Consider the following 14,988-nt stretch of genomic DNA (forward strand, 5'->3'; position numbering starts at 1 on the left):
GAAAACGAGCAAGGTCCCAATCAAAGAAGAATGGCAACTTAAGTTGACAGAATATGCGCAGCTTGCAGACTTAACATTAGAGTAAGAGAACAAGAAGAACATATGTTTAAAGGAGATTGGAAAACGTTTATTGAATATATGGGAAATAACAGCTGAAAACGTTGCCAGTATTAAGATGAATTCAACAGCGTAGATAAGTTTTGATGCATGCAATAATAGAATACTGAATGGTATAGTTTTTTGTAAAATATGCAGGGATTTATGATATGTAAAATGAACCATGGAAAGAGAAAAAGGGGAGTCATTGATATTTTAAGGGTTTTTAAATGAGCATTTTAAATTGTAAAACAGGAAATTTAATAGCATTGTGAGAGAGGGAGGGAGAGGAATCTCACCTACCGTCACTCTCAGCCCGGAAAGCAAAGGTCCGGTTGTTGGTGATCACCTCAAATTTCTGGTCCCCAATACTGGCCACACGGGTAATAGAGCATATGGGGATGAGGCGTTTGGAGTAAACATCCTGCAACATTGGAAAGAAAGGTTGGTCAACAGAACATATTATCACGACGATTCATTCGGAGCGTGGCTTTTGTACACTACCTGCAGGCTCGCAATCGATCCAAATGCAACAGAAACACACACACACACACACATGCAAGGAAAGAGGCATGAGGAGGGCAGAGGAAAAAGCAAAACCCAGCCACCAGTTTCTCAGCAGTTCTTCAGGGGCAGGAGACTGGCACAATGCGAAATATGGGGACCGAGTGAGGCACTCAGTATTTAATTCTTAGTATTTTGGGGGGAAGCCTTAAAAATAGCTCAAAACAATTATTTTCTGTTCTGTCCAGATTTTCACTTTTTGGAATATGGCAACCCTTCCTTAGCGACTCTAAGCCCCTATAAAGAACTACACTTCCCAGCACTCTTTGGGGGAGGCTATGGCTGGTACTGATTAAATGTATTCTGAAGGTGGGCAGGGGGCTGAGTTAGGGCACAAAATTGGTGCAGAAAGTGGAAAGGGATAGGCTATTCCTCCGAACCCATCAAGCCCCATTGCTTTCCATAAGGAGAGCCTTATGGAAAGCAGGAATACCGACCAAGGAAGAATGGCAGATGAAATTAATGGACTACGCAGTAATGGAAAGAATTGGAAACCAGGAAAAACCCATTTTTTAATAAAGAAGGGGGCAAGTATATAATTTATTGGAAAAATTACTGGAAACAATTAAATTCATTAGCAGGATTGATTTAAAACTTGCAGTTAAATTTTTTAACTAAGGGATACTTAAGGATTTATTAAAAATTGGAATTATAAAGGAGATGCGGTGGGGGGGGGGAATTGTAACCTAAGGATCCACAAAAGTGGGGGGGGGGTTTTCAAAGGGGTTATTTGTATTGTTTCCCCCTCCTCCATGAATTTGTCCAACCCTCTTTCAAAGTGGGCGGCCATCCCTGTCTCCTGTGGCAGGGAGTTCCACAGTCTAACTGCGCTCTACGTGGACCTATCTTTCCCCCGCTCACCTTCTCATTGTCAAAGTAGCGGAGGTTGTCGCTATCCAATTTCACCCATCGCTTCTGGTAGATATAGGACCTGGAGCCGGAAAAGACTGTTAGCTGGGGTGCTCTGTGGGTCAGCAGGGTGGTCCTTAAGGAGGTAAAATCAAGCGGTCAATGACTGGCAGGATTCACACCCCTTTATTTTATTATCATTTATTAAATATCCTGCCCAAGACAACCCAAAGCAGCTTACAACCACATGGAAACTGCGGGATCATTTCGGAAAAGAATCTCTTTTCGTCAACAGCTTTGTGGTTATTTGCAGTCAAGCGGCATATATAATTTTTACGAAATAAAATAAAATAAAATTGTCTTGAAAAAAGATTCTTCTATCACGGGACAAGCTTTGCAACCTGATCCAAGGCTGGCACTCTTTTATTTTATTTTTTGTTCAATGCAAAATTACAACAAAAATTACAAACATTGAATCCAAAATAAAACAGTACAAACAAGAAAAGGGGGGGGGGGGAACACAAGAGAAAAAAAGAACACAAAAAACAAAAAGACAAAAAACAAAAACACACATCTAAAAATAAAACTGTATCATCATTCTAATCTAATCATTCATAGAATCCTAGAATCATAGAGTTGGAAGAGACTACAAGGGCCATCGAGTCCAACCCCCTGCCAAGCAGGAAACACCATCAGAACACTCCTGACATATGGTTGTCAAGCCTCTGCTTAAAGACCTCCAAAGAAGGAGACTCCACCACACTCCTTGGCAGCAAATTCCACTGTCGAACAGCTCTTACTGTCAGGAAGTTCTTCCTAATGTTTAGGTGGAATCTTCTTTCTTGTAGTTTGGAACCATTGCTCCATGTCCGCTTCTCTGGAGCAGCAGAAAACAACCTTTCTCCCTCCTCTATGTGACATCCTTTTATATATTTGAACATGGCTATCATATCACCCCTTAACCTCCTCTTCTCCAGGCTAAACATGCCCAGCTCCCTTAGCTGTTCCTCATAAGGCATCGTTTCCAGGCCTTTGACCATTTTGGTTGCCCTCCTCTGGACACGTTCCAGTTTGTCAGTGTCCTTCTTGAACTGTGGTGCCCAGAACTGGACACAGTACTCCAGTACGTAATCATTACGTACATATACACATATTGACTTCCTTCCTTTGTTCTAAGACCTCGAATTTTTTACTCTTTCGAAGTTGTTGTGTCTAATGTAGATTACCTCTATCTTTATACTTTTTACACCATTTTCCTCTTTCTTTAACCCTCCAGGGTTAAAGGCTGGCATTCTTAAATCTGTTTGTAGACGACCATATGCATTTTAGGGCCCGCTAATCTTTTTCGTGTCTGCAGCTGGAAAAACAGCAGCACAATATTGGGGAAAGAGCTGCCAACTCAACTCTATAGAGCCGGGGGGGGGGGGATAGATTATGGAACTACAGCCCCCATTGAGAAACTTAAGAAAGCATCTTAGAGAGCTCAGGAACACAAAAGCAGTTTTGAAAACTGGCTGGTATACCCAGTGCATCAGAAAGGGCAATTATTATTATTATTATTATTATTATTATTATTATTATTATTAATTATTAGATTTATATACCACCCTTCCTCTGAAGATCACGGGGATTGGGCTCGGGGGGGGGGGGGGGCAATGACAGGCCACAATGCCGCCTGTCAAATTAACAGGATAAGCAGATTTGCCCCCAAGCGGATCCAATCGGTTTTTCTTTTGCCCAGCCGCTTTCCCACCGAAAAGGAGCAAACAGATTTTTTTCTGAAGATGGTTGTTGGTTCCGATTCAGCGGCAAACAGCGTCCCCCCCCCCCCGGGAGGGTGGGGAACAGCGGGGCAAAAGAAAAATCTCTTGAACCCGTGCCTGGAGTCTTTAACATCAGCAGTCAGGAGCGCTTCAGCCCTGTTTTTCAGTTTCTGCCCCGTCTTTGAGTTTGTTTGAAACTTAAAATCTCAATTTCTTATTACTGCTTGGTTCTCTTAAATAGAGCTATGTTTAAAACTTGTCATTGAGGTTTTCATACCTTTTTTGTAAACCCAAGGAAGCATTTCAGCCCTGCTCTTATAATAATAATAATAATAATAATAATAATAATAATAATATATTATTATTATTATTATTTATACCCCACCCATCGGGCTGAGTTTCCCCAGCCACTCTGGGCACTTAAAAATCATTTAAGGTTTATAATTTCTTTATTTCCTTCTGAGGAAACTGATTAGTTCAGTGAAACGAGTTTTGTAGCCGGCATCTCGTTAAGTCTTTGTTTAATTCTAGATTAATTTTTCCTTATTTTATTTTTTTTATTTTTTTGTTATTTCATCCAATTCTATAATCGAATACTTCTCGTTTCAGGGATTTTCACGGCAATTCTTTTGTTTTGTGTAATTTTTTGCTTCCGTGACTGTCTTTTTTCCCACTGCAAACAAACATAGGGGCTTGAAGAAGATCAGGGTCCTAATAAAACCAGGCGCACGTTATCAAAAGGGCAACCACTGCCAACCTGCCGGGTGTTTTGGTACTACAACTCCCATCGGCTTTCGCAAGGGAGGCACAATTTTGCTTTACTCACCCCTGAGGCGGGTTCTTATCCAGCCAGCCCGCCTTGATGACAGGCGAGAGCTGAGACGAAGAGTCCGCTCTGTTCATCCCGTCGCCGTGGAGGCTCAAGGCGCCCAAGGACAGAGCGCTGCCGGAGCACGAATTCAGCTCGCAGTCATTCCAGTGGTTGCTGCTGTGGAGACAAAAGAGGGGCGACACATCAGGCCTTGCAGGGGGGGATTCGAACCCAGGCCTCCTAGGTCCTAGTCCAGGGGTCAGCAACCTTTTTCAGCCATGGGCCGGTCCACCGTCCCTCAGACCATGTGGGGGGCTGGACTATATTTTGGAGAGAAAAATGAATGAATTCCCATGCCCCACAAATAACCTAGAGATGCATTTTAAATAAAAGGACACATTCTACTCATGTAAAAACCTGCTGATTCCCGGACCGTCCGTGGGCAGGATTGAGAAGGCAATTGGGCCGCATCCGGCCCCCGGGCCTTAGGTTGCCAACCCCTCGTCTGGATCAAGCACGTGCAACTCCCTAGAGACTGCACTCTACTCACAGTATCTGAAGAAGTGTGCATGCACACGAAAGCTCATACCAATAACAAACTTACAGTGGTACCTCAGGTTAAGAACTTAATTCGTTCTGGAGGTCTGTTCTGAACCTGAAACTCTTCTTAACCTGAAGAACCACTTTAGCTAACGGGGCCTCCAGCTGCCGCCGCATGATTTCTGTTCTCATCCTGAAGCAAAGTTCTTAACCCAAGATACTATTTCTGGGTTAGCGGAGTCTGTAACCTGAAGCATCTGTAACCTGAAGTGTCTGTAACCTGAGGTACCACTGTAGTTGGTCTCTAAGGTGCTACAAGAAGGGAATTTTTTTATTTTGTTTTGACTACGGCAGACCAACACAGCTACCTACCTGTATAAAAAACCTGGCATAGATCTACCTATTGTCACTGGGGGGCGAAGGAGCGTGAGTGTCGTGTATATACAGCTGGACCTTGATTCTCGGATGGAATCCGTTCCAGAAGTCTGTTCGACTTCCAAAAACCTTCAAAAACCAAGGCGTGCCTTCTGATTGGCTGCAGGAGCTTCCTGCACTCAATCAGAAACCGCGGAAGCCACATCGGACGTTCAGGTGTGTGTATACTTTTATTTATTTATTTTTATATATAGTCGTACCTTGGTTCTGTTGTAAACAAAAATCTGCCCTTTTTTCCCATATGGGGTATCCAAGAGCCCATATAGAGTCCTTACGTAGGTTCCCTATTGGTAGGAGAAAATAACAAAGGCCAACCAGAGAATATTGAGAAGCAAAGCAGCTAGTAAGCCTGATCTTTATTGATCTGTTGCAACAGGGTGCTCCCCTCACCACACGCAGGAGGGAGGGGGAACCCAGAATATTAGTGTACAAGACATTTTAAATTCCCTGCCCTGGAGCTCAAGACCACCCCTCCAGATACATCATACATACATCACAGAAGGGGTGTAACCTAAGACCACCCCTCAGGTACATCATACCTACATCACAGAAAAGGCGGTCTACAGCAGAAATCTGAGTGCGTTGTTTATCTCGTCTGACAGGTTACTTGTTTAATGGTCACTTGACTGGATTTCCTGGGGAGCCTGGCCAGTCTTTTGTAATGATAAATACTTAGTTCCTGAGCCAGGTCACAGCCTCACACCCTAGTAATATCTTAAATGTGCCCTTAAGACAGGATTTGTGAAGGAAAAAGAGAATGGAGAGGTTTCCCATTTTGACCTTGTAGAGAAATAATTGAGGTCAATTTGTTCAGGACTTTTTTTTTCTGTGGGGTTTTCAGACATGCGGTTTATATATTTACGTTCTTATCACAACTCCCCAACACCTTGCAACTCAAACGTTTTGGCTCCCGAACACTGCAAACCCGGAAGTGAGTGTTTTGGTTTGCAAATGTTATTTGGAACCCGAACGTCAGACACACCCTTAAGAGGATAACGCGGGAAAGAACCACAATAAATAGATGGGACTTTGTTTTTGGACGCCCATTCACTATGCGTCTGCATACATTGCTAAAATAAAACCCAATTTTCCAAATCCCAAATTGCTTTCTTCTCTCATCCCAGCACGGTGATGCAAAAGAGCAAATACACTCTGCTTCCTCCCCATTTGCATTGCAAAACCATGTTTGGCAAATAAGTGCCTCTCCTCCCCCCTTAGATTCCCCCTGGGTCAGAAATAGTCTGTCACCCACCCTGCTGAGCACCCTCTTCCGGGAAAACAGGGCCAATAACTACAAGGAAGGCCAGAGATGAGTCATCAGCAAAATCCACAGAGGACCCCTGGCAGAGAGTTGGCTGCAAGTAACACCCAGGGACGCAGGTGGCGCTGTGGTCTAAACCACAGAGCTTAAGGCTTGCCGATCAGAAGGTCGGCAGTTTGAATCCCAGCTCCTGCCAACCTAGCAGTTCGAAAGCACGTCAAAGTGCAAGTAGATAAATAGGTACCACTCCGGCGGGAAGGTAAACGGCGTTTCCGTGTGCTGCTCTGGTCCACCAGAAGCGGCTTAGTCATGCTGGCCACATGACCCGGAAGCTGTATGCCGGCTTCCTCGGCCAGTAAAGCGAGATGAGCGCCGCAACCCCAGAGTCGGCCATGACTGGACCTAATGGTCAGGGGTACCTTTATCTTTTAACACCCACAAACCTCCTGGGAAACTGAAGGGCATCTCCAGGGCTGTGAGCATGGGAGCCAACTCCTAAGGGCCGAGGCCCCTTCACCCCCCCAATAAAATATTTGAGGGGAGTGGGGGCCCCCCAAAAAAGTTGATGGGCATTGCCAGTTGAATGATTTGAACGAATGGCTATTCCAGGACATTTTTGAACAACTGCGTAGGCCTGCACAAATCTTCCAGGGCTGCCTGGAATTCGAAAGCAAGATTGCCTGTTGCATATCTGCTGGAAGAGCATCCCGTGGGAGCAGGGATGCTAAACGCTCAACGTTTGCTTGAGGCCAGTTGACTTGACAACACCCTACCGGGTTAACTATGCGCTGCATGGGAAGTGCTTCCCGTCGCCTGTCTTGAATCTCCCAGCCTTCAAGTTCGTGAGATGTCCAGACTTCTACTGTTATGAGAAAGGAGCGGGAGCTTTTCTCTCTCCATGCCAGGTGCCTATCAGGTTGCCTCTCGTTGGCATTTTCTCTAAACGAAAGAGCCCCAAATTCAGCAGCCTGAGAGGGCAGGTTGCTCTACGCCCACTGCAATGCAGGGGGTTGGACTAGATGACCCCTGAGGGTCCCTTCCAACACTACGATCCCCTCGATCATTTCGGGTGCTCTTTTTCTGGACCTTGCATAGCTTGTCTATCAAGTGGAAGCTCCTTCCTAGCTTTCGAAGGCATCCCTGGAAACAAGAGGGTGAGGCCAGATATTCCAGGTAAAGGTAAAGGGACCCTGACCATTAGGTCCAGTCGTGGACGACTCTGGGGTTGTGGCGCTCATCTCGCTTTACTGGCCAAGGGAGCTGGCATACAGCTTCCGGGTCATGTGGCCAGCAGGACTAAGCCGCTTCTGGCGAACCAGAGCAGCGCACGGAAACGTCGTTTACCTTCCCGCCAGAGTGGTACCTATTTATCTACTAGCACTTCGACGTGCTTTCGAACTGCTAGGTTGGAAGGAGCAGGGACTGGGCAACGGGAGCTCACCCGGTCGTGGGGATACGAACTGCCAACATGCGCACACCCACACGCGCACAAACATAACCAAAGCAGCCCTCACTTGGTGGCGGATTCTTCCTTGAAATAATCCTCAATCAGCTCGTCTTCACTCATCAGGCTGCTGAACCGGGCAGAGCGACGTTTCTGGGATGTCGACTCCACCACCACGTCTTCCTGCAGAGGGAAGAAGACAAAAAGGAGTTCACTTTGAAAAGCTCCCGGGCCTCAGAATTATTACTATTATTATTATTATTAACGACCCACAGGAAAGACAGGAGTGCCTGGCGTGCTCTAGTCCATGGGGCCACAAAGAGTCGGACACGACTAAACAACAATCCCACCCATCTGGCTTGGTTTCCCCAGCCACTCTGGGCTGCTCCCAACCGAATATTAAAAACACAATAGAGCATTAAACATTAAAAGCTTCCCTAAACAGGGCTGCCTTCAGATGTCTTCTAAAAGTCAGACAGTTGTATATTTCCTTGACATCTGGAAAAACCTTCCCTGGAGGTTTTTAAGCAGAGTTTGGGAGGCCCTCTGTCCTGGAAGCTTTAGCTGAGATTCCTGCTTTTGCTGGGGGGTGAGCTGGATGACCCTCGGGGTCCCATCCAACTTCACAATTCCAGTGCTATGAGAACAAGCCTTTTCTGCAGTGGCCCCACACAGATGTGGAAGCATTAAATTAAAACCTGATTTGCCCAGCTCTTGCCCAAGGTAGCATGTGTTGCTAGGTTCTCTAAACTTCATTTAAAAAAATAATAATTGGGGGGGGGGGATAATTTCACGTTTTTTAGAAAAAATCAAATAGATGGCAGCTTTAAAAACAATTCAGAGAGTTATGACCTAATTGGTGAATTGGCTCCATGTTGCAGCTCTGCAAAAGGTAAAGGTAAAGGGACCCCTGACCATTAGGTCCAGTCACATACAACTCTGGGGTTGCGGCACTCATCTCGCTTTATTAGCCGAGGGAGCCGGAGTACAGCTTCCGGGCCATGTGGCCAGCATGACCAAGCCGCTTCTGGCGAACCAGAGCAGCGCACAGAAACGCCATTTACCTTCCCGCCGGAGTGGTACCTATTTCTCTACTTGCACTTTGACGTGCTTTCGAACTGCTAGGTGGGCAGGAGCAGGGACCGAGCAACGGGAGCTCGCCCCATGGCGGGGATTCGAACCGCCGACCTTCTGATCGGCAAGTCCTAGGCTCTGTGGTTTAACCCACAGCGCACAGCTCTTAAACAATGCAAAGAACCAGGAAGCGGCTACAAAATGTCCCACCCAGCTCCCTGGGTCTGGCACCAGCCCCGCCTAAGAATTATTCTCATGCGCCACAAATGAAAAATTGCTTGGGGTGCAGAGCGGTGCCTGGGAGGTCAAAGCTGTCCTCCTTCCCGACTGGGACTGCTTCACCGTCTCCTTGCTTCTGGTGCATGATGCAACCGGATGTTGCACAGAACCCCTCTATTTATAGCCGAAAGAACCACCGTCCGGGAGCTTTCTGCTGAGAAGCGCATCAGCAATTTCCCCCCTGGGCCACAGCAGAGCAAAGAGAAGCAGGGATTTCGGCTTCTCCGTCCCCACTGCTACTTCCTCGGTGACTGAAGCAAACAAAAGAGGCTCTTTTTCCCTTATGGGGTATCCAAGAGCCTGTATAGAGTCCTTAACTGGGTTCCCTGTCAGTAGGAGAAAATAACAGGGGCCAACCAGAGAATATTGAGAAGCAAAGCAGCTAGTAAGCTTGATCTTTATTAAACTGTTGCAACAGGGTGCTCTCTCTCTCTCTCTCTCTCTCTCTCTCACACACACACACACACACACACACACACACACGAGGGAAGAGGAACCCAGAATATTGGTATGCAAGCTTTTATACAGACACATTTGAAATTGCCCACCCTGTAGCCCAGGACTAACCCCCAATACATCATGCATACATCACAGAAAGAGGTGGTCCCCAACAGAAATATATCACAGGGGGCAGTCTACAGCAGCATCCTGTCTGGCAGCAAACCTGTTGATGGTCACTGAATCCTTTTACCTGGGCATCCTGGCCATTCTTTTGTGCTGATAAATACTTAATTCCTGAGTCCAGGTCACAGGCTCACACCCTAGTAATATCTTAAATGTGCCCTTAAGACAGGATTGGTGAGCACAGAGACAATGACAAACTGCAGAGGAATATTTGTGGTCCCTGGGAGACGCAGGTTGCATTCCTTTCAGGTTGTGAACAGGGCTCCAGAATGGATCCCGTTCACAACCAGAGGTACCACTGTAACAGTGACGATATTTAGAGGCCACCCAAAGACCAAGCTCTCTCTCATGCCTTTCTTTCACATGCCAAAATCGTTTTTGCGTGTTTTTACCTTGTGTGTTACCCTGAGCTCTATGGATGAAGGGCAGTACAATCATTTGATAAATAATAATAATAGTCTTTGTAATAATACTGTTTTTGAATACCTGTTTTTAACTGATTCCCCGCTCCCCGATTCTGCACAGTAAAAAGAAAGGGCTTATTCAAGCAGCACATAGTTAAACCGTGGAACTTCCTGCTGCAGGAAGCAGAGAGGACCACCAGCTGAGATGGCTTTAAAAGATTATTCAACAAATTTATGGAGCGGGAGAAGGCTATGGATGGCTACTAGCCAGGGTGGCTGGGCTCTGCCTCCACGGCAGCAATGCTTCCTTTCTGGAAAGGGCCCTTGGGTTCGAATCCTGCTTGCGGGTTTCCCACAGGCATTTGGTTGGCGACTGTGAGAAGAGGATGCTGGACAAAGTGGGTCATTGGCCTGATCCAGGAGGCTATTCTGATGTTTCTTAGAGCCACTGCCAGTCAGTGCAGACCATACAGAGGCAGATAGATGAGTGGTCGGACTCCATCTAAGGCAGCTTACTATGTTCATATGTTCACCACTTCCTTTCAAGAAACAAAGAGGAGACGGTGGAAATGAATTTGTCCTCTCTCTATCCTTTTCATTTAGTTTTCATGTTTCATTTCGTCTTTCCCCCACCCCTTATTCCTTTAGAAAGGGCTCAGGTATTTAAGGAATCTCAGAGCTCAAGCCGCTGAAGATGCCACAAAACAAAAGTTTAAAATAAGATAAAATAAAAAAGGAACAGGTGTTGGGAAAAAGCAAACTTGCAAACATGAGAGCAGATTAGGAGCAGACCATTTGTATTTCAGCTGTTGTTGTTCTTTAATATCATCCTGAAAATATTAACACTTTCTTTCTTTTTCTTTACTCTATTGGTAGCACAGTGGTACCTCTAGTTACGAACTTAATTCGTTCCGGAGCTCCGTTCTTAACCTGAAACAGTTCTTAACTAGAGGCATGCTTTTGCTAATGGGTCCTCCTGCTTATCTTTTAACTGAGCAAAATGAACAAAACCAGTGTGCGATTTAAGGAGAAAGCAAGCTTTCACTTTTCTTACGATAAGGCCTTGTGCTAAACACCGAGGCTTTCAACCAAACACACAGAGGAAAACTTCCTCTAGGCTACACAGCCAATCAGAGCGTGTGCTAGCTCAGCGAGGCTCAAGCCCTTCCGCCTGGCTGCTAAGCAACGCCTCCTTCCCTGCCCCTCTTGGTCAGCTGACTTACCAGTAACAGATTTAACCCTTAAAGTAAACAGAATGATCTCCGCTGCTGCACATCAAACAGGCACACCTACTCTGAACACAAGTCCCAAGCCTTTGAACAAACCAGAGTGGCTGGGTCAACCCATTAGCACATGGGTTGGCAAACTAAGGCCCGGGGGCCAGATCCAGCCCAGTTGCCTTCTGGATCTGGCCCGCAGACGGTCCAGGAATCGCCGTGTGGATTGGCGTGGATCTGATCGTTTGGGCTGCGCCACCGCTTGCGTTCAGCGGCGCCTCCTCCCTCCCTCCCCCTGGCTTCTCCCCACCCTCCCTAGAGCAGAGAGTAAGGGGGCTGGGCTTTCGTGCTGCCAGCCCCTCTCCGGAGCCCTTTCACGCGCTGCTCATCACCCCGCCACTGCCAGCCCCTGCCGCTCGCAAGATGCTTTTCAACATCTACATGCAGCCGCTGGGAGAGATCATCAGGGGGTTGGGGCTGGGTGTCCATCAATATGCAGATGATACCCAGCTCTACCTCTCTTTCAAATCGGAACCAGTGAAGGTGGTGAAGGTCCTGTGTGAGTGTCTGGAGGCGGTTGGAGGATGGATGGAGGCTAACAGATTGAGGTTGAATCCTGACAAGACAGAAGTACTGTTTTGGGGGGACAGGGGGCGGGCTGGTGTGGAAGACTCCCTGGTCCTGAATGGGGCGACTGTGCCTCTGAAGGACCAGGTGCGCAGCCTGGGAGTCATTCTGGACTCACAGCTGTCCATGGAGGCACAGGTCAATTCTGTGTCTCCCAGCTCCATCTGGTATGCAGGTTGAGACACTGTCTGCCTGCAGACTGTCTCGCCAGAGTGGTGCATGCTCTGGTTATCTCCCGCTTGGACTACTGCAATGCGCTCTACGTGGGGCTACCTTTGAAGGTGACCCGGAAACTACAACTAATCCAGAATGCGGCAGCTAGACTGGTGACTGGGAGTGGCCACCAAGACCACATAACACCATTACTGAGAGATCTACACTGGCTCCCAGTACGTTTCCGAGCACAATTCAAAGTGTTGGTGCTGACCTTGAAAGCCCTAAACGGCCCCATATACCTGAAGGAGTGTCTCCACCCCCATCATTCTGCCCAGACACCGAGGTCCAGCTCCAAGGACCTTCTGCTGGTTCCCTCACTGTGAGAAGCGAAATTACTGGGAACCAGACAAAGGGCCTTCTCGGTAGTGGCACCCGCCCTGTGGAACGCCCTCCCACCAGATGTCAAAGAGAAAAATAACTACAGTGGTGCCTCGCAAGACGAAATTAATTCATTCCGCAAGTCTTTTCGTCTTGCGTGTTTTTCGTCTTGCGAAGCACGGTTTCCCATAGGAATGCATTGAAAATCAATCAATGCGTTCCTATGGAAACCGCCTTCAGACCAGGTCCGGGGACAGTCTGTCCCCCGACCTCTTCTGAAGGCCGGCGGGGGGGGGGGCGAAAGTCTTTGCTTCCCCCGCCTGCCTTCCCGGGACAGTGGAGGAAATCTCCGCTGTCCCGGGGCGATTTAAAAGCCCCCGGGAAGGCAGGCAGGGGGGACAAAGACTTTTGCCCCCCGTCAGCCTTCAGAAGAGGTCCAGGAGAAATGCAGCGCTGCTCCCGGACGGCTTTTGAAGGCAGGCGGGGGGGAGCAAAGACCTTTGCCCCCCGCCGGCCTTCAGAAGAGGTCCAGAGGGCTCTCCAAGCTGCGGATAGCAGCCTGCTGCCCCGCGCGAGGGGCGCTCTTAAGCAGAGCGCCCCTCGCACGGGGCAGCAGGCTGCTATCCACAGCCTAGGCGGGAACTCTTCTGAAGGCTGGCGAGGGAGAAGGGCTTTTCTTCCCACCGCCAGCCTTCAGAACAGCCTTCTGAATGTTGGCAGTGGGGAGGAAAACCTTCCTCCCACCGCAAGTCTTCAAGACAGGTCCGGGAACAGAGGAGAAGCGCTGCGCACCTTCCCCTCTGTTCCCGGACCTGTCCTGAAGGCTTGCGGTGGGAGGAGGGCTTTCCTCCCCACCGCCAACATTCAGAAGGCTGTTCTGAAAGTTGGCGGTGGGGAGGAAAAACCCTCCTCCCACCGCAAGCCCAGGGAACAGAGGAGAAGCACTTCGCGCCTTCCCCTCTGTTCCTGGACCTCCCACCGCAAGCCTTAGGACAGGTCCAGGAACAGAGGAGAAGGCGCGCTGCGCTTCCCCGCTGTCCCCGGAGATTTCCCTATGGGCTTTCGTCTTGCGAAGCAAGCCCATAGGGAAATTCGTCTTGCGAAGCCGCTAAAAAATCGGAAAACCCTTTCGGCTTACCCGAGTAGAATGTGTCCTTTTATTTAAAATGCATCTCTTGGTTATTTGTGGGAATTTGTTCATTTGTTTTTTTTCAAAATATAGTCCGGCCCCCAACAAGGTCTGAGGGACAGTGGACCGGCCCCCTGCTGAAAAAGTTTGCCGACCCCTGCATTAGCACATCCGGGAGGGGAAGGCAACCTCCCAGTTTTTTTGAGGATGAGATGGGCAGCATAACCCCCCCCCCCCAGGGATACGGACCTACCTTGTCAGTCATTTCTTCTGCCAGAGCTTCTATCTCCTCCTCAAACGGGGGGTCTTCATAATCAGAATCATCTGCAGAGACAGACCAGGCATAGTTGAACTATGGAACTCCTTGCCACAAGAGGCAGTGATGGCTATGAAAGAGGATTAAGCAGGTTCATGGAGGAGGAGGAGGCTCTCCATGGCTACTAATCACCTTGGCTGTGAGTCCTGGAAGACCTGCTCCCTGCCTGAAGGACTTTTCCCAGCTGGTCTGGACTGACTCCAGCAGCAAAAGCTGAGGATGCTGAACAGACTCTCGGACAGGGGTGTTGTTTAGGGGGTTCTATTGGGGAGGGTTGTTGCTGCGGTATTATTTTTCTGCTGTTATTGATATCAATTTTATTGATATAATAATAATAATAATAATAATAATAATAATAATAATAATAATAATATAAATAGAATTATTTATATCCCGCCCTCCCCAGCCAAAGCCGGGCTCAGGGCGGCCAACAACACTAAAACAGTCCAACATTATAAAAACATTATAAAAATTAATTAAAATCAAAATTGATTTTATTATTGATATATTTTTCTGCTGCTGATACTATTTTAAATATTATTATGAATATTTTATTCTTTTTGTAAAACCAATCTCAAAGCAGTTTACAAAATAGTAGACGATAACATTGTAACAGAGAAAGATGAACGATAAAAAGCTTCTGAAAGCTAAAACACCAACAGACTATAAAAACCAGATTAAAACTGACACCAACCCGTTTTTCTGCGATGTTGACATTTTGTGGGACACACAAGAGTGACTTAGATTTCCAGGAATGCCCTATTGTCCACCTAGACCAAAATCTATCGTCTTTTCCAACCGGAAGAGGTCTTCCAAGGTGGGCGATATTGTTGGTGCTCGCTTGAGAGGTGCCAGAATGTATCGCATGCCCAGATTTCAAAACAGAACTTCACATTCAGAATCTGAACAGTGAAGTTGGGGGAAGCGGGCCGACTTCCAAATACCCCTTTCACAGAATCACAGAACCACTGTGTTGGAAGGGAACGCCAAAGGGCATCTAGTCCAACCCCCTGCGACTGAG

The 14,988-nt window shown here is 47.4% G+C and overlaps 1 protein-coding gene across 26 annotated transcripts in view; it reads right to left on the reverse strand.

The window, feature by feature from the left end:
• ARAP1 (ArfGAP with RhoGAP domain, ankyrin repeat and PH domain 1) overlaps positions 1-14,988 on the reverse strand; it is a 160,944-nt gene that overhangs the window by 65,445 nt on the left and 80,511 nt on the right. For 8 of the 26 annotated variants that reach the window (XR_014563551.1, XR_014563553.1, XM_083735954.1 and 5 more), the window contains 5 exons: positions 13,905-13,975; positions 7,834-7,946; positions 4,099-4,260; positions 1,522-1,645; positions 400-520 (listed from right to left, as the gene is read on the reverse strand). Coding sequence is in view for 19 of the 26 variants with exons in the window: in XM_083735954.1 (XP_083592080.1) it covers positions 400-520; positions 1,522-1,645; positions 4,099-4,260; positions 7,834-7,946; positions 13,905-13,975 (591 nt within the window). In the remaining 7 variants the exon portion in view is untranslated. The remainder of the gene's footprint in view (positions 1-399; positions 521-1,521; positions 1,646-4,098; positions 4,261-7,833; positions 7,947-13,904; positions 13,976-14,988) is intronic. The other 18 variants (XR_014563548.1, XR_014563552.1, XM_083735952.1 and 15 more) reach the window with 3 other exon arrangements.

The sequence above is a fragment of the Podarcis gaigeae genome, assembly GCF_964106915.1.
Source record: "Podarcis gaigeae genome assembly, chromosome: 4".
Lineage (NCBI taxonomy): Eukaryota > Metazoa > Chordata > Lepidosauria > Squamata > Lacertidae > Podarcis > Podarcis gaigeae.